Source organism: Hippocampus guttulatus, chromosome 5 (assembly GCF_054856545.1).
Source record: "Hippocampus guttulatus isolate MCC_2025c chromosome 5, RoL_Hgut_1.0, whole genome shotgun sequence".
Lineage (NCBI taxonomy): Eukaryota > Metazoa > Chordata > Actinopteri > Syngnathiformes > Syngnathidae > Hippocampus > Hippocampus guttulatus.
Window position 1 is genome coordinate 15,255,685 of NC_141265.1, and position 26,305 is coordinate 15,281,989.

Sequence of the window (26,305 nt, forward strand, 5' to 3'; positions counted from 1 at the left end):
GGCCAGATTAGCTGCCGCGCCTTCCCTTCCCTTCCCACACTGCTGCGCTGCCTGCCGGCTGGCGCCAACTTATAAGTGGGGACTCGAAAAACTACACACACTTGCTTGAGCGAGGGTGGGGGGGGGGAAATGAATGCGAGGTCTCTCTCCTCGCTTGCCCGTCCTCCTCAGTGGCTTATTTTATTTCCCTCTGTCTTGGTTTGTGCTCCCACTAACTCAGTATTTCTTTTTCTACTCACTGGCTGTATCAGTCTGTTTTCATTTACAGTATATGACTTCTTGCGGACTGTGAGCACATAAATGTCTACTTATGAGATCGAGCCTTGTGGTGCATGTATTTCACTGATTACTGTGCCCCCCCCCCCCCCCCCCTTCACCTCCCCCGTGGTGGCTCTTCGCCCACTGGGCTGCGTATCAAAGCTGATCAAATGCTCAGCAGCAGTGCAGGGGTGTGGATCCCTGGTGACAGCAGCTTTAGATTGCTTGAGTCTGCTCTGGACCGCTGACCAATGCAACCTGGAAGTGCTGCCCATTCAGAAGGGATGACTAATTCTTACACATGATTAAAATGTACCAAAAAAAGCAACGGGGGTGTTGAAAATTCATTATGCATATTGTTGAAGTGTCACCTCGAAGGTGTCACATGCAGACAGCTGGCAGACCACAAGTGCAATACTAGTCACCAATCTATGAGTTTAGAATTTGTCATATATGTTGGAATACAATGGCAACGGGTGCAGTAGTGGTGTAGTAAGTCAACGCTTTGTCAGAGAAGCGTCGTAAGCGAAAACGCCTTTGCGGCGCTCGGGCCCTCCGTTGCTCCTCCGCAGTCACTCAATGGTGATAAACATTTAATGAAAGTCGGAAAGTTACCTTGGGGAGCTCACGTGATAACTTTGTCTCTGCATGTTTTGGATGGGTTTGATGCCGGCATTTGTCACCCTAATTTGCTCCACCAAGAGTGGATTTGTCCTCAGTCGCCGCACCTTTAATTGGCTTTGTTGTCAGTCTATCGTAAAGCCCTTTCAAGCCGATTGGTCGATTGTCCGCAAAGCTTTGAAAGCTTTCTTTCTCTTTGTTTCTGTTGACCCTCTTGCATGGACTTTGGGTGGTCCGCGCACAAGTGGCCGTCGTTCCTAAATACACACCTGTCATGAGAATGCAATGTTTGATGAACATCAGTGATCAGATACTTCTGTATCTTCTTCTCATAAAAAATTGAATCAGAATTGTCACAAGTCTCCATCACTCCATAATTATTCTAATCATTAGTGTCTTTTTTCGTCCTCTTGAATTGTGCTGACAGTGGGCCAAAGTTTGAAATGTGTGCTAGCGGCATCTACAGGACTTCAGTGGAACAGCACCAAACATGCCGTGTGAGTGTTCAAGTCACGGCCCACCAGTGTGACCACTTTGGTTGTTGGTTTTGACTTTCCATTACAAATGATTTACTGAGAGGAATTTGAAGACAATAGTTCTAAAACGCTACAGTGCATGCCCAGCTGGCCATCTGTTACAATGTTTTTTTTGTTTGTTTTTTTTGAAACGCACGTTTGAAGTTGGATCCCCACCCTCACATCCACAAACCAATTAGGTGACAGCACACTGACATCATCCGCTTCTTTTGTACATTACCCTGACCAAAGAATGGAGCCTGATGCAGTCCACAAAACCTAACGAAAACGTTGCTGAAAAGTTCACACAGTATCTTTGAACCCCCCCCCCCCCCCCCACGAAAAAGCACCTGGCGCATGCTCAAGTCAGAGCCAAAGCAGAGTTTTTAGCGCTAATAGGCAAAGTGAGGAGTGATGTCGCTGACACTTAAGCCAGCCTGTTTACAGTCATCTCATAGAGTGCCAACAATGTGGATAACCAGTGTTCAAAAGTTGAATTCCGTCATTAAATTCTCGAGTGCGGCCCTCACAATCATCTCTGTGGGGAAGGAGGTCATTGAGCGACATTGAATGTTTCAATAATACCAAGCTCTGTTGGGCCGCGTAGCGTAAACAAGGCCATTCATTCTGTAATATCCCTGCGTAGTCGGTTGCTTTCAGTTTGCGTGAACTGAAAAGGGGTCGAATGTACACGCGCGCACGCGGCAAAACAGACCCTTTTAGAATATTCCATTTGAGTTTGTTCAGCGCCACTAATATTCGGCAGACCACACAAGGTGAAGATACCACTCCAGCCTTTTCTGGATGAATAGAGTGTGAAGGGATGATGTTGATTCAGTCCAAAACTGTGGGGAGGGCGCGGGTCGGGGGTGGGGGTGTGGGGCGTGGGGCGAGTGACTCACTCATTCGACAGCTGTGTGTGTTGATGTGTCGTTTTCTATGGCCCCGCACACGTGCAGGTGAATGACGACCATGCAACAGTGTCAACCCACCAATCCCTTTTAGTTCCTTTGTGGCATAAGCAAACACTATTTTGCTCCTCCTCCTCAAGAACTGATCTTGTGAAGTGCTATCACTACAGAAAATATGTACAACGTGATGTTAAATGTTGTTAAAAAACTAGAAGAATTGGAACAATGAAAGACAGTGGGAGTGGGATTTCCACACTCGGCCAATCCAGACTCTTTATTAAGAATTACTGGCAATAAATTAATGCATTTGAACATTCCAGCTTTATGGAAAAAGTCCAGAGCCAGCCTTTCTTTTTCCTGTCTGTCAATTACCCAGATTGGACGATGCAGGAGAATAACGGGTGTTATCCTTCCGCAGGATACAAAATGAGGAAGAAAAAAAAAAAGAAAGAAAAGCTTCTCCGTAAATATTGCCATTTTTCTTGGCAATTTCTTAAAGTAGCTAAGTGTAACATTTGATTTTTGCTGCTGATTGCTTTGCAATTCTCTTGGCTGCTCAAACTCAAATGCAGACACGCTCACTTCGGTGTGAAATGTTGGCGGCGGCATCGCTCCAAACCTCATCTGGATGAGTTTGTAAATAAAACTGCAGGTTTCCTGTCCAAATGTTTGTACCCGCTTGTCACACAACACAACAAATAAGCTAACGGATTATCACGTAGCGTTCCTGGAGGCTACTTGGGGCTTAAGAGGAGCCGAGGATGGAGTGAACGCGGCGAGCCAAAGATTAGATGGATGATGCAGATGGTTGTGGTGCCACAACCCAACACCCCCACCACCCCCAGAAGGATACTTGTCTGTTTTCCTCCCTGTCCCCCCCCCCCCCCCCCCCCTTACTCATCTCCGTTTATAACGGATGGGAAAACAGGAGCAATGTCATGCACGTTTTTCACGGATCAACACCACCGACTCCCCCCAAAGCAGACATGTTGAGAACAAGGCAGACACATGTGGGGGGTTGGGGGGGGGCACTTTATGAGATATGCAATAAAAGATAGTTTCAGCTGTTTGTCATTATGTCCTGTCCCCCTGTGGCAATAAGTACACAACTGTTCATTTCCCACCCTTTTAAGCCAACAATATGTATTAAATTTGACTTTAAAACAACAGCTTCAGAATCACGATCCACTGAAATGTAATAAAGAGTGCGGCATCGCTGTTGTTGTCTGAGCACCTCCGGAACGTCTACTTTAGTGGCCTGTTACACTGGCGGACCAGCCAGGACACATCTTGACAGTAAAGAAACGGATCAAAGTTACGTGCAGTGCTTTACATAAAAATTTTCCCCGCGCTCATTTGAATATGTGATAATGTAACACCGACGTATTCGAGTACGAGCAACTATTTCAAATATTGAGGTATCCAAAAAGTGGTTTCGGTTGTGGGTGAGTCTCTCCTGTGGCAATAACAACAAAACTGTTCTCTAAATAGCACCCCCCCCCCCCCAAGCCCATTTTTAAAAGCAGCAGGTGGTTATAATTTCATGTTAAAATCAAAACTTCAAAATTACAATTCACTCGGAGTCATCTATTTTCAAGGTTTGTTGTGGAACCAGCCAGCGCGCATCTTGTGTTGTGTTCGTGCGACACTAACGAGGCTGTTGCAAGCCTTATTTATAGCGCTTATATGAACGTTGTTGTCGCGCTGATGCGTTCCGTTGGGATTTAAAGTGTACATTTATCACCCTGATGTCTTGTTGTCGTTAAGACCGACTATGCGTTACTGGTAATCCGCGTGGAAGATTTCATGGAAATTCCGCCAACGCCGAGCATGAGCTATTAGACGGTTGGGAGTGGAGGGGAGGGGGGGGGGGGGGGTGCTGAGAATGACTTTTTGCCTTATGTGATGCCGGAGCCATAGCATCGGTTTATGAAACAAATTTGAAGTCCCGCAAGCTTCCTGGTTTTATGTGTGTGATCCGGTGGCATCCTAAATTGAGTAGCGACATGTATGGCTGCGCAAATATATAATAATGCCACAAAAAAAAATGGTCATCTTTGTCAACATTTACTCATGGTCCAGCCATCAAGATGATGTTTACTCAGCCATTGCCACAATACACCAGATTTAATACAACACAGATTAGCGCATAATGCTGTTTAACCCTGATTATGCATTTTTTTTCTTGCATTAGCCGGATTATACATCCCCCCCCCCCAAAAAAAAAAAAGACAAACTGAAGTTTAATGTTTCCAATGCAGCTTTATTTCATTTCATTCTGTGGAAAGCACTGTAATTTCATGTAGATAACCTTTGCCTCTTTAATGACCTTTGTTGATTGCACTCAAATTCTGTATTGGAAAATACAATGACCACCTTTGAAAAGGAACATCGAGTATAGAATATGGAGTCACAAATGAAAATGTCAGGCATGTTTGTTAATGACCAGACCGCCTACACTGAGGCCAGGAGCTTGCGGAGGTAATTAGACGAGGACACACTTTGCCTGTCGCTGTCGTTGCACTTAATCAAGACCACAAAATTAATGCACACTGACACTAAGATGCACTCTATGTGTGTGTGTGCAGTGCTTTGGGGCTAAAGTGTGAATTTTTCTCCTCTCGCAGTTCTCCTTACAATCGCACTACTTCACTGCGCCATATTTGTGGGCATGCAATATTTACATTTACAATTGTAAGGGTGGATGGAACAATTTTCACAGCTGGGGGGGGGGAGATACATTTTAAAAAATTAACAGAAACCAAAGATGAATTATGTGCTTGCAAATGACCTCTTGAGGTATCACAATGTGTGGCTGTAGAAAATGGTATTGTGAAAAAACAAAAACAAAAACAACAACAACAAAAAAGATATGGTTTTATTTGTGCTTTGTCAGTTTGCATTTTGGTGAATATAAACTGAGGATCGTTTTGTCCTTCCTTCCGGCCAAATGGCCAGTGGCGACGAGAAAAAGCCAAACACACAGAATTTATCGTTTGATGCTCGCCGAACTGAAGTCAGCTGAGGGACCAGTTTCGACAGACTGAGCTCGGACAGACGACTGTTTATGGCATTCCCAGGGGATGTGTGACTAAAATCTCACTTCGGGCCCCACCGCTCCGATGCTGTCAATTGATAATACTTAGTTTTGGACCGCATGTCAGCCGTGGGTCCTTTGAATCATCAGCACCCCCTCCCCCCCACCCCCTTCTTAAGGCGCCCTCTGCTCCCAACCGGAAAGAGGTCAGGTGCCCACTGTTAATTTGCTGCCTTAAGGTGAGTGAAGGCACCACAGGGGTTTTAGTCTCTTACCTCTCACTGTAATCTGCCCTTTATTGTTCCGAAGTGATCCTTTGGGAAATCCAGCGACCCACCAAATATTTCTTCCAATCTCAGTCATTCAGTTTATCCCGCGCGAGCTCAAAGATGAGTCACAGACGTTAGTTGTAGCCAGTGGATGACTGTTTCTCTATTGTCCTTTATGTATGAGACGACCACCCCCCCCCCCCCCCCCCGCCCCCTTTCCCGTGTGCATCTGTCTCGTTTCCTCCACTTCGTCTCTCGTGTGGCGCCAAACAGCAGGCCGGGAGGAAGCGATCTGGGGCGGGGTGGTGGGGGGCACAGGAGGAAGCAAGCTGGCATGTGGTCATAGTAAGGCAGTGATAGTTTTCACCTGCTGTGCTGCGGCTACTCAAAAGATCACAGCTGTGGCATTTGATGCGCTCGGTGTCATACATGGTGTAAGACTACGATATGCTTTCAGGGTAGTTTTGTTGCGGATGGCGTCTCTCTCACCCTTTGATTCCTTGCCCTGATTTGGGACTTCACCACTCGCAACCAGTTGAACCCATCCAATTAGTCTGACCTAAATAGGCAGGAAGCACTTCATCATTTTTCAAATTACACTTCCAGTGGTGGCTAACCCTGCTAGAGTTGAGATAGTGCAGGTATGTTAACTCATGATAGTTCATAAAAATGAGAAGCTATTTGAAATATTTGACTGGATAGACAGACAGGCAGACACTGTTCGAAATTGGATCGATTGGAGGGGTCCGAGCAGCAGTTTTGTCAGCAAATCGTCAAGTTAAGAGTGATTGTATTTTGCCATTGTGGACAAGAAACCATTTCCTTTGCTTCAAAAATGAATGAATCAATTCAAACATTGCCTGTTAAGGTTTAATGTCGATGAGAATTTGACTCTGCAACTGACTGATTTCTGAATTCGGATATTTTATTTTAAAATAACAAACGTTATCGAACTTAAGGGAAATAGTATAACGGAACTGTGGGATATTTCTAAACACGTACCAACCTCATTTTTTATTTCTATTATTATTATTATTTGGGTCTCATATCTTAAACGTCTTCTGATGTGCCTTTGACAGATTTACTGTAGATTTATAGGTTGGCTGGATCCCTTACCAGCAACCCCCTCTCCCACCCCCTACCCTTCCCTTTCCCTCTGTCATTCCACTTCACTTTCTGTTGGTCTTTATTTGCCTTTGCTTTTTACTCCATCTCGACTTCCTCTCCCTCTTTCTCTTCTCTAATCCTATTCATGAGGGGTGCGCACTCCATCATTCTGTCTCCCTATATCTCGGCCCGCCCTTCATTTTCTTCACACCTATCTGCATCGGAGAGAGAGAGAGAGAGAGAGATGAGTAGAGGGGCAGTGAGGAAGAACGACAGAGTGCTGGGGGGTAGGGAAAGATGGGCAGATTAGGTGACAGTGATAAGCGATCGATCTCAAGGCCAAAGCGGGCCGCGGAGGATCGCATTATTCCCCATCCCTCTACCTTCCATTCCTACCTCATCTCTGCTTTTTACGTCCTCTCTTCCTTCCTTTCTAACCTTTGTTCTGACAAGGGTTCATTAGGGAACCACTTTGGCTGCATGAGTGCATGTAAGTGGGTGTATGTGTATGCACAGTTTTGCCTGTCCGCCCGGTTGATGGCTCATGAAGGATTGCTCCCCGGGGCGTCGCTCAACGGCTTTTAGTGGTTTGCGATCACATGCGTGCCAGCAAACACATACGCAGCAAAACTTGATTAGGCCAACCCTTCATGCATGTTTGAACATTGTTTGTGGATGTGCACTTCCAGGACCTTCATTGGGTAAATTTACACATTCTAATGAGAACCAATCACGAGCCAATTTACAAACTTCCTTTACAAAAACAATTCCACACGTGTTGCCGATTGCTCGTTAGTTGGGCAGATTCTGAACAATAATAAACACGTGCTAAGAATGGGTGACTCTGGAGTTGAGCAGTATTCTACGCCGCAATCTCCACTTTTTCCGCTTATCTTGTTGCCATCAGTCTCTTTACACCTACATTAATGGTGGCACACACTTTTATCATATGGCATTGCTGGCAAACTTCTTGAACAGCTTCAGGCATACCTTTTTGGGCCGACGCAGTTTGTCACAGTTGGAAACTACTTTAGAATTAACTGAGGTCACATCTGGTGTTCCTCAAGGGTCCGTACTTGGCCCTCTGCGTTTTCTCACTTGCATTAATGATTTCGAATCGGTGTTGCAATTTCTTTGTATTAAGCTTTTTGTGGATGATACTTTTTTTTTAAATAAATTGTGATGATGATGTCATCAATTTAATCCAGTCTGGTTTGAATGTAGTTTATCAGTGGTCCAGTAATAAACAGCTGGAAATCGCAGCCAAAAAATGCGGGTGGCTCAACAATCATTTCATTGATTAGGGAGTTCGGGTTAGGAGACCAGAAAACAGCCCACCTCAGACTGTGCTGGTCACTTTACTTGTTTGGCTTTGTCAGTTCATCTGCTTTTGTATCTTGTTTTTGTTGTTGTTTTTGTTTGTGTGCATTAATCAATAAAACCAGACCAGAAGAAGTAAACCAAGCCAAAAAAACTCAGATGAAGATTCTAGCATACATTTCGGCTGTTGTGGAAGGCAGTGATTCCCAACCACTCTGCCACAGCACATTAATATGCGAAAGAATTTTCTTTCTTTTATTTTGTTTTTCACAACAACTTGGCTCTATCGATGTTGGTAACCACTGTTTTTTCACTGCGGTGTCCTGAAGATAGACCCACCATGGTCCATCCATCACATCCATCATCCTCCTCTGCCTAAAAGTGTGTCCACGGCAGCACACAGCCCTAACGAGCGTGTCTATTGATTAAGAGCTGCTTATTGTTCTGGATGCCCTAAATGGATCTTCAGTCACTTGTATGGAGTCGGGACCGTGATGGCGATGCGGGGGCTGCTATGATTACAACAGGAGCACTTAAGAAGCTTGATGTTTTATGCAAGAGCACGCGCCACGACCAAGAGCAACATGTAAGCCTGGTCGTTTTTGTTGGATACTTTGGGTGCCCTTGGTGTCGATGATAATGAAAGTCAATCAACTGGATGACACTTTCTGTAGCGCTTGACTCATTTGATTAAAATGATCATGCATGTTTATTTGCTCCCGTGTGTTTATGCACGTGTGTTGCTTTGCCCGCCGGCCCACCAGTTTAATTGATGTCCAACCAACTGTGACGAAGAGGCATGTGCACATATTTCCCACAATTCCTTTCACCAAATCCCAGGTGCATTCCCCTCCATGAGCGAGAGATAAATAATCTTCTCCAGCCAATGATGTTCTCCCATGTTTATTCATAACGCCTCCTCTTCAAATATTCCTTATTAAATTTCATTTCATCTGGAGATGGATTATGTTATTTGCGTGTTCAAAAGGGCTGTTAACACCCCGAGTCGGCGAGCTTTAACACTGGCAGTGGTTAACTGGACGCTGATTGCGTCGGGCGTCCTTTTGATCCATTGTCTTGTGTCAAATTTGCTTAAACAAGATTGTGGTTTTCCTCGGTATCCCCTTCCTGTTTCCTCCATAAGTTGTCATCCGAGCCTGTTTGAGCTGAACAGGACCACAACCTGAAAAATCTGAAAGTGTTATCGAACCGGAGCCCCTCGTGCACACGCACACCCTATGCCGCACGCTGGTGTGCCGAACCTCAAAGATGATCACGTAGATAGCAGCGTGATTTCCATTCTCTTACCTCATGGCTCCGCTCCCTCTTTTTCTAATCGCATTTCTCTCCGTCACACCCTTGCTTTTGTATGAAATATGATGTTTTGTTTTCTTGGCGGCTCGTGTCGTCTTTATCCCGGAGTGCGAGAAAAGAAATAGGACATGCCTGATGTTTCTTTTGCCTGGAAGCGTAGCAAAAGGTCAGCAGTATCTATGGGAATTGGTGTGTTTATCTGGCCGCTTGAAGGGCTGAGTTTTCCGAGGAATAACAAGATGGAGATATGACGGAAGCTCTCGGTAGGTGCGTGCTTTTTGAAAGTGTAAAGCATGCAGGTGAAAGGGATGAGGAGGGATTAGCGCATGGAATTAATTGAGTTTGAATTGACCCATGACACTTTTTAAGAAGGTGCGGTGAAGCGCAACCCTGAATGAAACATCTTAGACGCAAACGCATATCTCTGGCTGCTCCTGTTGAAGGGGCCCCATGCTGTGTCCTGATAGGGACATCAATGCCAGGCGGTTCGTCTTTCAACGCAGTGGCCGAGAAAGTGATGAAAGACACCTCGAGATGAAGTGATAGACAGGCTAATTATTCAGATGATTGGCAACTCCAGATGTAGACTATACATGTCACCTAGAAAATTACAACTCACTCAGAAAAAAAAAAATCTATTCTAATAATATACGCTTTAAACGAATGAATTGAACGCTGGGTAACGCTGTGTTGTGTCATCTTTCAGCAATCCCGCAACGTAGTCCAAATGTGTAACCTGGATGCTCAGAGCAACTTTCAGAGTTGATCAGTCGTTGAGCGTTCATCTAGTATGAGGCACAAATTTGGAAGAAGACACTCTCTATCTCACTGTTTGTGACCACACCGCATACCAACTTACAAACAAAATTGGGTCGCATCGCCACCTAAGGTCTCTGTCATGTATCAAGGTGTCTTAAAGTGCACTTTGCTAAATTAGGGTCCTAAGCACAAACGCAACGGCACCGTGGTTTGCAACTGCTGCGCGCAGGCAGTGGCAGACAGCTCAGGTCAGAGGATGAGGTGAAGGAGACAGCTGCGTCCCGGCCACTGTCCGAGGATGGATGAACTAAAAGGATTCTCCAAGTGCTCTAACTTTAGAACACACGTGTCGGTAAAATTCCCAAAACCTGTCTGGAGCATGTCAACACATGCTTTCATAACCCCTCACTGCAAACTCGCCCCCCTCCACCTCCCTTTTGTGAGCGTGTGGACATCTCTCTGTTTGCCCAACCTGGCTAGAGCTCATGAATAAACAGCGCAACAAAAAAAAAGAGGCCACGATCGTTGGCTAATATAACAAATCCTTCCCCTTGTTGATATTTCATTTTCTTTCCAGGAGCTTCTTGTGTCAATTTCCTGCCCTGCCTGGCGAGTTCAAAGGTTCGTGAACTCACAGCTGGAAGTGTGAAGAGCGCGTAACTCGTAGCCCGCAAGGACACGACCCGCAGACCTTATTTCAGAACCCAAAAACCTTCTGTCTTACCTCCGTAGGGGAAATTCTACCAGGTCAATTAATTTTAATGGAGCACAAAGCGATTCAATTATCAGCCATTTTTTGGAGGGACGGATTACCCGTGTTGAAGTGTGCGTGGGTGTATGTGTGTGCGCGTACCTTTCTGTTTCTAAGCGTGCATTGCTTTTTAGTTTATGCCAGGTGCTGGGTTTGGCGGTTGATGCAGTTATGCCGTTTCAAAGTTTGTGTTTCCATACAAATATTGACTGGAATTAGGACTTCACTGCTATGTCAACCGAGCTTAGCGATAGCAAAGGCGAATGTGGGGTAAAGGAAATATAAGATCTGCCCAATGACCCTTGACCTTTGCTCCTCCCCCCTACCCCCCCCCCCCCCCCATCTTGTGCCAGGCGCCTTTTGTCAATGGCATTTTCTTTGAACACAGAAATACAAATGGCGCCAGGGAGAAGCTTCAAATATGCAGCTCCACTGCTTTACGAGCCAGACAATGATGTACTTTTTATAAGCACCTGGAACTTTCCCACCCGTCATACTCCACATATTTCTCCCATCCGGACTTCTAAGACACCCACCACGTGTAAGCTGTCAACGAATGCGCAAGCATCAAAGAACGGCGATTCAGCGACAGCTGAGGCGGCCTTCACATCACGCAACATAAATTTATCTTAAGATTTGCGATTGTCATTGAAACTTGTGAACAAGATAAAGCGCACTTGGAATTTTAAAAGGCGTCGTATAGCAGAAGCAGGATGAGGTGGGGCCAGTCGTGACACGTGAACCGCAGCGAATATTATATTTTGAAGGAACGGGTTTTGTGTCTATTCCGTATAAAATATATCCAATAGAATGAATGAAATCAGAATTCTGTGCTTATGACTTGCTTCATTTGCCATCCTCTCGATCAGCCCCCCACCCCCGCATCCTTTTGTTCCGCGCCATAGACCGGCTTCACAGTGACATCCAGTATTTTGACAGAGCAGCATAGAAAGCAAACTCTTCGTCATGCAATGACGATGAATGGAGTTGCTGAAATGAGTTGGAGCCCAGCGCTTGTTTCTCTTCAAGTTGCCTTTCCCACGAGCGGAGTCGGTCCTTACAGTCGTCTGTGCAACACGATAATCGAACCAAGATTAAATATCAGTCAAATCCAGGGCAAAATATGCTTGTTTTCTGTCTGCCAAGATAATTTCTCTCACAGTTTCATATTTTTTTTTCCACTTACAAATCTTTATAAGGTTATACGACGCGCTATTGGGATTTTATTTCTAGTTATGAGAAAATGTAGCCTAAAATAAGAAAGTCATAAGACATGCTGGGGGTTTCTGAGGCTAACTGTGTTTCCCTGTTTTTAGAAATCTTGCCCAGTCAAACATTCCCGATCAATTGGGAGATGACTTTGCTGAAAGTACTCCCAATTTCATGATGTTCTTCTTATTTTTTTTTAAGACCGTTTTATTTCACCTTGTTCAGGTTACGGTCGGCAAAAATTGCTGTTGACATGAGGGTGGTTTTTTTTTCTTTTATTCGGTTAGTATTGAATTATTGCTACCAATTTAAGCACGGCACAGTGAGAATACTTTTTCTTTCCTTGTCACAAAACTTTTGTAACACAACAAAGTCTTGACAAAGCATCCATTTTTATGTTATTTCTCGTGACTCGAGCTGTCTGCAGGTCGCCCTCGCACAAGACCTGTCTCGAATAAACACAAACATGAGCAAGGCCTCATGCATATAAGACAACCATCGCCAGAGCAGCGCAAGGCTAACTGGAAACTGGCCCTGAACCGTGCAAATTAACGCGAGTGGAATGTTCATGCGCGTGATGTATAAACCGCTACGTATGCATCAAGAATCGTATGTACGTGTACGTTCTTGAGTGCGTGCATGTTCGTGTCTACATTGTCAAGTGACCTTTGCCGCCCTACAGAACGCAGGCACTGCCCCGTCATAAGACATGCAGTCAAAGTACCCGACACACCACTTAACCCCCCGCCTGGGACCTTGACAGTTTCTCCATGGGAGGCTGACCCACAACGTCCTGTAAGATGCTTGGTTCATACCAAGCGCGCACACACACACACACGCACACGCATGCATGCGGCATTAATACAGACTGTTGCGTGCTGGAGCTAAAGGCACGCATGACTTTTTGACAGGCGTGAGGTATGGGATCACCACTGACAAAAGCGCCGCTGTCCCGTCTGGAGTTACAGCTCTCGCCTTGTCATCTTGGGCGGCCTCACTATGTCTTCCTGCCTCCATATATCTCCGCAAAGACACGCGCGGGTGTGCATTAGCAGTCATTAAATACACGCAGACGCTCTTAGTCTGGACGGGGAGAATGCAAGTAATAGCCTTATATTTTTGGTGTGTTTTGCATGACCAAAATGAAAATTATATCGTGGCGGCCCGGTGATCCAGTGGTTAGCGCGTCACAGTGCAGAGGTCGTGGGTTCGATCCCGGCGACGGCCTTCCAGTGTGGCGTTTGCATGTTCCCCCCGGGCCTGCGTGAGTTTTCTCCGGGTACTCCGGTTTCCTCCCACATTCCCAAAAACATACATGGCAGGTTGATTGAACACTCTACATTGTCCCTGGGTGTGAGTGTGAGCGCGGTTGATTGTTCGGAATAAAGTGGAACAGAAAATGAATGGATGGATGGAAAGTATATTGTTTAGTCATTCGCATTTTAAGACACAGGCGAGGCACAATATTCGGTATACGTGCACATTTTCATGAGATCTAAAACAAAAGACGCGTAAAAAAATCTTCTTTTAGAAGTTGTTATAGTTTTGCTCGGTTGTTGTGTAACTTACCGAGGGCGTTGTTCAATATTTTGAACCTCTCAAATGTCTCAATGAGATAAATGATTCTGTGCAATTCTACATCATATAAAGGCACTTTCAAGTGTTAAGCTGTTCCTATTGTTGTAACCCGGGAGGGACACAATTTATTGTTTTACAGTATTTGGCGAAGCCAAGACCACAAAACGGTTGTTGAATAATCTCAAAACAATCCTAAAAATGCCGCCATTCCTTTCTCCGCTTTGGTGAAAAGCGTCAACTTCTAAATCTGTCTACTGAGGTGATCGGCGCCTGTGTAATCTGATGGTGATAGCACAGCCCACTCGCTATTCGGACGAAAAAAAATCCATTATTGGCTATTTTGGGGAGGGACATATTTCAGACTTGGAAAGCCGGTGGGCGGACAGCTATCAGGGAAATACTGCTGTTTTTATGTCATCTGATGGGCACGTCAAGCCTGCCTACCAAGGTGCGTAAACTATGCTCCGACCGAGACGATGTGCAGTTCAGCAGATAATAGGAGGGTTAGTGTGACATGATGTTGTAAAATATTGTCATCACTGGGTGGCAGCAGACAAGCCAACGGCTCGGGAAAACTAAACTGAAATCATAGCCATAGATCTTGCCAGGTACTCATTTTCAGATGCTGCTTTTCTCCAATATGCGCGGGAAACATCTCAAGTTAGATTTCAGGCAACAAGTATTTACTCATGGTCATGCATTGGACCTTTTTTTGTAGTTTGTTTCTTTTTGAGATTTTTTTTTTCCCCTCTAAAAGATTTGACCTTAAAATTGTGCCTTTGAATTAATGGTTATATCATTGCCATTGGACAGATTATTTTCATTTACTTCATTTCTACTGGAAAATTTGTCCTGCCATCCTAACAAATGAATGTTCGGGAACGAGATTCTGCGAAATGTGTTTGACTGCGTAGACAGCATTCATTGGCAAAGGATGTGATAAAAATGTAAATTGTAACCGCTCCTCTTGTCTCGCAAACAGTGTAAGAGTTGATTGCATTCTTTTCATTTTTATTTATCCAATTCTCTCATGCGAGCAGCTTTTCATTCAGCACAAATTCTGCCCCTTAGCAGATGTCTACGTTTTGATTTTAATGATTGTTTAGCTCTTTCTTTGAGCGTGCAAGACTCTCCCTTGTCTACTGGTGGCAGTTGGTGAACTGGTTTTATGAAAGCAAAGACATTATGGCAGCCACAAACAGTTCCACGGTTGAGTGTCTTTGTCCGTGAGCATGTCAAGTCTATGGTTAAGGGGATGCCATAACATGTCACTGCATAATTGTGTACCGTATTTTACGGGCTATAAGTCGCAGTTTTTTTTCATAGTTTGGTCGGGGGTGCGATTTATACTCTGGAGCGATTCATGTGTGAAATTCTGAACACATTATCATATCATTTCACATGTTATTCTCACATTAAACCACAAGAGGGGGCTATAGGCCAGTGTTGATAAGTCGACGATGAATCTGACGTAAGCGAAGTAGAAGAGGAAGCGCCGCATCTTCTACCTCCGGAGTTGTTTAAAACTGACACAGAGGATGAAGATTTTATTGGATTTAGTGATTAGGAGTGACGCTGATGGTTAGTTAAAGGTGTTAGCATGTTCTTTATGCTATCGTAATCTGAATAACTCTTAATAAATTACATGAATATAACAGGCACACTCTCAGTTCGTTGTTTGTGCGTCATGTAACGTTAGCATATCGTAGATTTATTCAGCCTTTTGTTCTATTTTATTTTAACTTGCCTTTCAAGATGACATGTCTGTTATTGGTGTTGGCTTTTATGAAATATGCATTTTATGACTAGTGCGACCTATACTACGGAGAGATTCATAATCCGGAAAAATATGTGATGTTTATGATGGTTGTTTTTTTTGTTTTTGTTTTTCTTTATCCCAACTTTCTGCAGGTTTTAAAACTTAATAATGTCTTTTTATCTGGGCTCCGTATCTGTGTATTTTGTTCTAAGAAGGCGAAGGTCGGGGCCTTGCATCTGGACCACTTTCGTCAAGAAAAGTGTCTTAACAGAGCACTTTAGACAAACCCGATATACTGTGTGGATGATGTCGGTCTACTTAGTTGTGCTCCTGTATTATTAATACAAGTGCAGCCCTTCACAAGCCGAACACATCAATTCAAAAGACAATGAATTTGACCACTTTCTCCACTTTGGAAAGGGCTATTTTTAAAGGTCTAGAGCGGGTACTTAATTGCATAAGAATACATACTCGATGCATATTCCATTGGGTCTAGTCGATGGCAAATCTACACCATGTTGTACGGTCTTATGTCAAGCTATTCAAATCTCATTTTTATGCAGTATTTATTTCGTATTATATCACAAATATCTATTTTTTAAAATTCCATACACTCGTCCGCTGCTTCGTAAATCAACCTTCGTGTAGACCGTCACTGTGCCACACTGATCTCCAGTATTTTAAATGCTCCAAAATGTGGCAGCCTCATCCACTTTCAAGTGCGATTTGTGATGATTGATTAGTCACGACATTGTTTCAGCCGATAGGTGCAACTTTGGCAATTTAAATGCAAGCTGGCTCACCGGGTAATATTTTCAGAGAGGTTTCAGTGTTCTTCATCGGTATGGTATGTCCTCTCCCATTCACTAGGAGCAGACTATTCCCTCTGGCTATTAAAACAAACAAACAAACGACTAACAGCCAATTTGTCTCCAACGCAATCATCCATTAATTGACACAAATGGACAGTTTGTGAGCATGCATACAATGAAGCACACGTCTTCCCAGTACACAGTGTACAGTATTTACGGAGGCATTGAAGTGGCTTTGGGGAGGCTATAATTCACTAGAATGGCCCCAGGGGCTGACAGGATGTCGCAGGGGGGGCGGAATGTGTCATTTTTCCCAAGACTCCCTTGGTGACGGGCGGACACATAAAGAAATCCTTTTACGCACACAGACACAAACCTACCACACACACAGTGCTCCATACTGTATACAGTCTCCACACCCCAGTGTTTCACACCCATAAAAAATGGTTGTTTGTCAGAGTGCTTGAGCTCTGAGGAAGTATCTGTCTCCCTTTCATTCTTTTCCACATCTCCGATTTACATTTGAGCCACGGCATGCTGATGCGGGCGACATCAAACACTCGCCCGAGCGCCAAGAAGAACAGAACAAGAACTCGTCTGTCGCTGCTCTTAATTCATTGTCTCCCTCGGGCGAAATGAGCACTGACAGACGTAAATGGCAGAAATGAATATCGTTAAGATCACAGTTGAGGGTGACAGTGGCGGGCAGGGCGGTGGTGGGTTGCGGTCGCAGGCTGGTGACAAGAGTGAGGGGAACATGAGGAGAAGGCTTGATGAAAGTGAAGGAATGCATGAGTAGGTGCCTCTCTTTGCTGACAGACACTATATTATACTGGCTTGACCACATGTTCTCACCTTACCCTCCCCCCAATAAAGCAGCACCACATATACCCAGTAAAATGCACCATGATGCGCAAGCATCTCTTTACGACGTATATGTGCACGCACCAAGAAAAACGTGTCTGCCTTAAAAAAAAAAAAAAAACGCATCCGTGACGTTTTCCGCCTGTGTGTGCTTCCACATTAGCGGTCATGTACGATATAGTTTAAGTCCGTGTGTCTTCTTAGCAAAACTCCCACTGAGACCGTAAACCTACCGGCCTGTTAGCCAAGCTGGAATGCATCTGTCAGCTCGTGTAACAAGCGACGCTCATGCATGCTAGTCCTTTGTTCCGGTACTTTGATAGCACGGAGCTTGCCGGGTTTTCCTTGAAGATTAATGCCAAGGCCAAACAATCTGAAATATGTTGCTAAGATTAATTTTTAATGACAAATCATACCATTCTCGGACATGCTGTCTGACCTTTGTATGTGAAGCGCCATCTGCTGGATCCCAATGCAAGTGGACTGTAACGATTATCAGTTTCGGATGAGCTGTGTCGTTATTGTCAATCAAAAAAGATTATTCTTGATATTATTAGAACACATTTTCTTCGTATTCTCCGCCGTCCATAAACAAATACAAATAATTTTACGAATGCAATGATTGTTCATTTTCCGTGTAGTCAAGCGCTTCGATGCGGTCAAACACCTCTCCGGTAGGTTTTCGGTTCATGACCGAGTTTCGTTCCAAGGCTCGCAACAGAATCTCCCGCTCACCTCCACTTTCACAGTAGCAGCGTTGTATGTGCCCTCTTGTGCCACGTGACCACTGCAAACTTTGCAAGCCACGTGTCACCTTGAACCCGCGTACGTCGGGACCATCGAAAGCCACGGCCCTGTTTTGGTAATCTGTCATACTCATGAAGGCCACTTCGATGAGCAAGTAAATCTCGAGGCTATCCGAAATTCCTTCTGTGCTTTTCTTTGCTCTTATTTTAGTGAAGACCTACTATCCAGTTTCGGAAAAGTTTAAAAAAAACTGATGATTTTAGGGCACATGCTGCATTCATCTGAACCATTCCAAGGTGCATTTGTGCGGCGCCTTCTCAGGATTTCTGCCAATCCCGTGTGATCGATGGCGCAGTTGATTCGAAACCCTGTTGTGCTGCGAGAGGTTTTGGGTTGAGGACATCTGGCGAAACCCTCAAGTTGTCTCCAACCGCTTTGAGTGCCAGTATTTCTTTTCTCCCTGTCTGACTTTGTTGCAGAAATGTCATCATACCCTTTATAATATTCATTTCATCTCTCTGCTGTTATCTCTTGCAGAAGCATGTCTGAGCCCAAGCACAGTTTGGTGTGATAGACGGGTCCAGAAAGTCTGTTTTATGTTCTGGACTTCTATATGACTCCGACTGAGGGCCGCATTGTAATTTCTCGTCGGTCCCTTGGACAAAAAGGGGTGCGGGGGAATTCTCCATCTCCGGGCTGTTGAAGAAAAGACACTTGCAGAAATGTTGAGCTGGTGAGAGGAATTTAATTTAACAGCAAAGATTATTGCGGAGAGGAAATATTGGATGCAGTTATCTGCTCCTCACCTTCTCCTCGCTCTTCATTACAGTCTCCTGCCATCAGACGTAACAAGGCGAACACCACATAGGATTGAAGAGCTTTTTCGGAAAACTGCAACCTCCCCAAAAAAAAAAAAAAATTATGTAACACGGTTGGACTTTGTAAAGTTGAACACCCTTGAGCTAGAAATCAGTTTTTGCGGGGGAGGGCGGTCTTAATAACTTTTTTAAGTCAAAGCCATGTTACATCGTCATTACATGCAAATGATTGTGTGTGTATGTATGTGTGTGTGTTTTGTTTTAGCTTTGGCATATTGCAAAATAAGAGCAGCTTTAATGTGTGGGTTGTTAAGAGAAGATTGACATTAAAAAAAAAACACTCACATTGACACTGGAGGACAATTAAGATTCTTTTTAAATCCCGCAGCACAGAGACATCATGCAAACTACACCAAAAAAAAAGACCCAACTGAGATTTGAACCCAGATCTCCTGGCTGTGCTGCAGACATGGGAACCACTTGTGTTGCACATGATTTCCTATGGGGGAAAAAAAAAACTAATTTCCAAATCCAAAATCTGGTCGACCACCATATTGGAACAGATTGATGTGCTCGGGATGTCATTGCTCCTCTTATATCACGCCGGCGGTGCCTAATTAGACATCTGCACCAACGACCACAAAGTGTTTGCGCTGTGCATTTGCAGCATACAAACCATGTGGAAAGATCCTGGATAGATTTTGCATGGGTAATCCAAATCCGGGTTCAGTCAGAGTTCATCCCCTCTTGACATATTTTCCCTCCGGAACCAAAATCAACAAATGATCCCACGTGTCACAAACAACGTAAGCGTTCGAGCATGCAAACACTCAACAAGGTACACAAGTTTGGAGAAAACAATTGCATCTATTTTCTTTTTTAAGGTCCACATGCATTTCTACTTTCTTGGTTTGTGATTTGATTTCTCAGGCAAACAAAAGTGTGCCGGAGGATTTCAAATTGAAAATCAGACGCATGACTTTCGCCAGGGAGAATTGCGGTTATGTAAATAGATCTGATTCAGGGTCACGTGCAAGGCGGGTGGAGCGAAGAACTCGGGTTAGGTGAAAAAAAATGGAAAAATAAAAGGAACATGGTGGTCATCGAAATGACCTGTTACATTTAATAATTTTGTCACGTGAGTGGCGGTCAGACAGGAGGAATTGTTTGCGGTTATTTCGTCCGAGTGCATTTTCTTTGCTGGCTACACGAAAGGTCAACATGTCAGCTGTTTTTGTGCTTGTGTGGCCTCGGCGTGCATTGTGATTTATGCCCGAGAAATCTTAACCTGATTTTGATCAGCTCCTAAGATGAGACAATTGCTCACCGTAGTGTTTTATTTCATTTTTTGTCCGCTAGGCGCACAGTGGCCCCTAATCTGATATTTTAGGTCGAACATTTAGGGGCGGACACTGCAACTAAATATTCACTCTACTCATTTTCACTACATTACTGATTAATGGGCGGAAGTGTGGGGCAAACGTTTATCAGCGATGAAAAATATTCAAGGAGCTTAATAAATGTTTAAAAAACAAATAATCTGCAAATTTCCTCGTGGCAAAGGCACGAGTCGATGAAAAATGTACTTGCTCCGTCTCAACTTTTGGCCATCCCTGATTTCGGGGCAATGTGTAACCCTGTCTATACATTTGAGCACGAAATAATACAAGCGTAAAATATAGAGAAAATATAAATCGCGTTGTTCGATACTTGCCTTTAAAATACGGGCCGAAGAAATCGTTGAGTCTGCATGTGAGGGTTTCGGTGTCAGCTGTGCCCTACAGCAGCTCTTGCATGAGTGTGCTCTCCGTCTGTGTTTTATTGTTCAGGCATTCAATAAATGGCTGAAAAGTGCATATGCGACTCTCCTTTCCCACATGTGAGGTCATGACAGTAGATAAGTATGCTCTTTAAAAAAAAAAAAAAAAAAACAGTTGCTATGAAGAAGAGACTTCCGGCTTTTCTGTGTCAGGGGTCTCCAGAGCAGAAGCGAGAAATATTGGCAATGTTGCGGGGATTCCCGCAACAAACAAATACAAAGTAGATACGTTTGACAAAAATATCAGTGACCGTCTAGATTGCGGAGGAGCACAGTAATCCCATCTTGACACACCTACGGGACTGCACCTTTCAACAAAATTGCTATTGGATCTCAATTGTTCATTTGATTTGGAGGACTTGGATCACTTTTCACTCTCAAAAGGTGCCTGATGGGAGTTCATTACAGCGTGCGAGCGGGTGGGGGGAGCGTGCGTGCAGAGAGGTGTTCGTTTGTCTCTCTGCGGTGTCACTGGGGTGTGTAATTGAAATGGAAATGAGCCAATCAAAGAGTGTGATGGCCAGTCACGCTGTCCCGTGTGCTCTTTCCAAATTTCGGCTCTTCGTGTTTTCGTGCGCGTGTTTGAGCGTGGACCCTTTTTTGGTTGGAGCTTCATTGCGTCATGCAAAGCCACCGTGTCTGGGCCCGGCTGGCTCGCCTGGCTGACTCCGTGTTGTGACTCGGAGCCTTCTGAGACAGCTGCACCATAACAGAGACATGTAATTATCACCATTTTTCAATTAGCCCACCGTTTAACTCAGCTCCTTAATTACCTGTTTTTGTGCCAGAGAGCCCCCCCCCCCCCCCCCCCAACATGGCTCTCCATGTCTTAGCAAATGTGAAGAAGTATGTTCGAAAATGGAAAAGTGATTGTAATGGCTCGGTCAAGTGTGTTTTGGGCTTAGTTACTCCACAACAACTCCATCTGGGCAGCTTTTTTTTTGCCAGGTTTTATGAGGCGATCACGATGAGGGGCTTTGCTGAATTACAAACAAATACCACATTTTCACATTATCCGATGCTAAATGTATTAGACACTCAGAATAGTATGTGTTGCATAATTATGTGAACTTTATGTGGGGACTTTTTAACCAGCAGTTTAGGGCCCACAAAAAAAAATATGAACATTTTTTTTTTTTTTTGTGGGGGCATCCCCCAATGCTCTACTTTTTAAGTAAATACCACAAAATATTTACATAGGAATATATGCTAACCAGGGCGGCCCGGTGGTCCAGAGGTTAGCGTGTCGACCTCACAGTGCGGAGGCGCAGGGTTCGACTCCGCCTCCGGCCTCCCTGTGTGGAGTTTGCATGTTCTTCCCAAGCCTGCGTGGGTTTTCTCCGGGTACTCCGGTTTCCGCCTACATTCCAAAAACATGCATGGCAGCCTCATTGAACACTCTAAATTCTCCCTAAGTGTGAGTGTGTGTGTGGATGGTTGTCCGTCTCTGTGTGCCCTGCGATTGGCTGGCAACCGGTTCAGGATGTCCCCCGCCGACTGCCCGAAGACGGCTGGCATTGGCTCCTGCACCTCCCGCGACCTTTGTGAGGATAAAGCGGATCGGAAAATGGACGGATGGATATATGCTAACCACTTTTCACTTTGCTGTCCCAAAACTGGAATGGAATATGGATACTGGAAAGAGAGAGTACAGGAATGAAGTACTATTTCTGATGCTTGGTCAGCCAGATGGAAGCGAGTAGATTCATCATTATACCGTATTTGTAACATTTAAGGAAACTCATCGAGAAGTTTTGTTTTGATGCAGCTTGCTTCAGTCCACTTTCAAATAAAATGTGTCTGCTTCCCCAGGCTGACACAGGAGATCCTCATTCTCTTACATTTGATCACATGTCTCCTTCCAACCGACGTGTTCGGGCACAGCGTGGATTTGGTTTCTGGCAGAGGGAGTTTGAAGTGGGAAAACAGACAGGCCCAAGTTGAGCTGAGCGGATACTTGGGGAAGAGACTTGGAGCTGATATACTTCAGCATAGCTCATTCCTCTCATGCTGGCGTTGTATTAGTCGTTCTCTTGTGGGGAGTCTGTACTCAAGTCGTATCAAAGATTCACCGGAAGCTCGGCACTGCTAGTTGCTGTATTCTACTTCCTCATGTAAACGTTCACCTTTTTTGGAAGCGAATCCTCTCTCCCTCCTTGTTCCTTTCTCACTCGGTGCCAGCTTCTGGCTCTGTCAGCGCTGCTCCTTTGCCAAGCGCCCTCCGCGGCCCGCGCCAACCTAACACGGGGCAAACAAAGTGTGCGTGGAATCGGAAATGTGTTTCTTGCATGTTTGTGTTCACGTTACCGATATCTTTTGTGTCAGATTTTACACGCTCCCCGGGCCCAAAAAAAAAAAAACCTCAGCTTCATTTACAGTCGAGGCCGGTCGCCACCCGGGGCGAATGCTGAGGCTTGAAGAGAAGGGCAGTTGCAACATTCACACCTACACATCTAAAGGCATGCTCACATGCGATATCTCCTCTCCATCACATACACATCGGCGGATGAAAAGGATGTAGCCATTAAATCGGTGACATTTTAAAGGAAGAGAAATGCGTGGCTCTTCCTGGACCTCAGCAAACGTGTTATAAATGAGTTATTACAGATAAGATGCTTGATGCTTTGCTTGTAAACGCTTCACAACGGTATTTACCCTGCAAGAGTAAACATAGGCGAGGAGGGGTGGGGGGGCAGAGAAGAGTAGTACACACTCGCATACATAGATGCACATAAATGAATCTACAAAGCAAAGCCAGCTGACGCATATGCACACTGTAATGGGAAATAGCTGGGGGTGCGTTTGCCACTTTATTGCGACATTAATCATTCAATTATACCGACACAAATGAAGTGACAAGTGAAGGCACTCCGAGCAGATTGCCGGAATTGCTATGTGAGTTTAAGAAAAAAAAAAAAAACTTTGCGTGATGCGTTTCGGGATTGCCACTTTGTAGAATCGTAGCGCAGCAGATGCCGGATCAGCATTCTCGCACATATGCAGCGACTTGAGCCGACCAAATCCATCCTCGAATGGGAACTTCAAACTCCACAATGACGCAACTAGACAGAGTTGAATTGAGAGCATATGAAGTGAGAAATGGCACAACAGGGATAGACGAGGATAACACAAAAAAGCTGCGTGCATTTTTAGATATTTTTTTTCTTCTGGTAGAGAGTTTTAAGAAGAAAAGAGTTCAGCGTGATTTGTATATATGAACCCTTTCAGGGACAATGGTCACTGCAGTGGACAGTTTACCATGTTATCAGTTTACAGCGTGCATGAGAGGGTCAATGCTGAGCCCTCCAGAGTTGTTCTCATACTTTTGCGGGGTCTCCAGGAAACCCTTCCTACAGTGTGCAATTTTCAATTAAAAGTTTGGTCCGGTTTTACGGACTCGGCCGTAAGGCCGACATGCCAGATGGTTTGTTAAACAAATCCATCAATGAAAGAGTGAATAGAAACGAATTGGGCAGAGGGCAAGGGCTTAAAAAAACAAAACAGTGTTTAGATAGGGCTTCTGCCTGTCACATCCATTACGGGCCAATCAGATCAAAAAGTAATGGAGTAAACTACTTCCTTGACGAAAAGCCACTGTCTCATGAGAAACTGAAACAGCCGTGCAATCAAGAAATGTTGCCTCACTTTTTTTTTTTTCCGTTATCTACTTTCTACCGATTCCTTATACACTTCCAAAAAAAAGTACCAACCATGCGCAATTGTGTGGCACCGTCACATTGAGAGCGTTTGAGGGGGGTGTTAAAAGGCACACAAAGCATGTTGAACAGGCGTTTTCTCCGTGACCCTGACGCCAGACCGTTGCAGACCCTCGCAGCAATCGCTCTCGAGTTGAGGGCATTCCGCAGGTGTGGGACCGATTCTGTCATCATCAGATGAGATGTGTTGAGCGCGTGTTTAGATTTGTTGTCGACATCTGATGAATCGGTATGTATCAAAGCCCTCTGACCCCCATGTGGCCTCTTCCAGCGCAGCCGTCGGGGGACCGGGCGTCGTGTTTTTCTCATCATGACATTTCTCATCTGGACCCCCTTGTTACGGCCGTGATCTTTTGTACCACGTCTGCGTTTGTCCTTCTGTCGGCGGAGATTCTCGAGTGATTTTTTTTTTCTTCTCTGGAGAAGCGTTTTCTTCCCACACTTTACTTCTCCCGCCATGCGCATATGCGCGTGCAAGTATGCGCCGCAGTGACAGATTTATAGATATAAACAAACTCGTGTAAAGAAATTTATTGAAGCTTGAAGATGAGAGCCGGCTGCCAGTAAATTTCAACGCCGCAGTGACAGAGTGCAGAGTATCAAGCGCGCACGCTCTGCATATGTATGCTGAATTCTAACACTTCAATCGCCGTTAATTTGAGGCACTGTTCAGGCTTCCGGTGTGTCAGTGTGAATTTATTTTGCTTTGTTTTTTTTCTAGATTCCACCGTGGGGACTATCACATCGACGTGTGCATAAATGACTACCTGGATGTCTACTGCCCGCATTACGCGGACTCGGTTCCCGAGGAGAGGACGGAACGCTACGTCCTCTACATGGTCAACTACGACGGCTACAGCACGTGCGACCACACCTTCAAGGGCTTCAAGCGCTGGGAGTGCAACCGGCCGCACTCGCCCAACGGGCCGCTCAAGTTCTCGGAGAAGTTTCAGCTCTTCACCCCGTTCTCCTTGGGCTTTGAGTTCAGACCGGGAAGAGAATATTACTACATCTGTGAGTCTTCATCTCATTACATTTGCTTGTCTTGCTTGGCAGCTCTGTGATGTGTCAATCAACTCAGTCGTAGGGTTGTAAAATTCCGGGAACCCCCTTCTCAAATTAAAACATTGGTCTATTGCTCGTAAAACGCTTGCATGACGAACGCTTCGATGCCATACATACAAACAAGCAAATGAAAAACTGTCAGGCAGTAAATGTCAGTGCCCTTCATTCGTGGCGTGTATTCTTACGCCGTTGCGTAAACTAGTTCCTTGCACCCCATTTGATACCATGAAAGAGTAAAACAAGGACCTTTTTTGATTTATCATATTTTTTTGGAAGATGTTCATCAAAAATAATAATCAATATAAATATTCTAATTTCCAAAATGCAGTATTTTGGAATGTTTGGGTAAATCAGTTTCTCCATTGAACAAGATGTTATTCTGTACATGAGTAAACAAAGAAATAACTTTTTTTTTTCTACATAAATGTAGGAATGCAGTCAATGCTTTTTCGAGAATGAGTTTCGGCCTCCCTGCTCTTTTCCGCTTTGTGAAGTAACGTCAGAGCAGAGGGTAGACGACATTAGTCATGCTAGCTTAACATGTTAGCTGCCTTGCTAGCATGTCACGCTCACTTTTGTAGCTGGTTGCAAACATTCATTTCAAGAGAGCATACTATTAATATATCAAAGTCACTTTGGATTTGTTGATTTGTATGACATATTCATTCTTTGCCAAGCTGCGGTCATTGATAAATTACCCAAAAAGCTGACTTTTGGGGAGAAAACAGAGACGCTGTGTGGGTCACACCAACAAGCGAGGGGAAGGAATCATGTCACTTTGCTTGCACTGACGACTCAAACATAAAAACATGCTAAAAGAAAAAGAAAACAACTCCTACCACAACAACATCTTCGGAAAAGTTTCCACCCCATTTGCGACCCCAAATGTCTCGTGTGACACGTGTTTCTTGCAGCTGTGGTGATTTGTTAAATCATACGGAAAAACTGCACAAAAACAAAATGAATGGCCACGTTTTATGATTCGACAGCATGCCCTGAAATTTAAGAGACAAGACAGAGTCTGCTCCAGGAGTTTGTTTGGCCGTAGTAGGGAAT

General features: G+C 44.6%; 1 protein-coding gene across 2 annotated transcripts in view; it reads left to right on the top strand.

Annotated features, from left to right (window-relative positions):
* The window catches only part of efna5b (ephrin-A5b), an 88,092-nt gene that overhangs the window by 41,508 nt on the left and 20,279 nt on the right, over window positions 1–26,305 (top strand). For both annotated transcript variants that reach the window (XM_086112219.1, XM_086112220.1), the window contains exon 2: window positions 24,906–25,198. In XM_086112219.1, coding sequence (XP_085968345.1) covers window positions 24,906–25,198 — 293 coding nt within the window. The remainder of the gene's footprint in view (window positions 1–24,905; window positions 25,199–26,305) is intronic.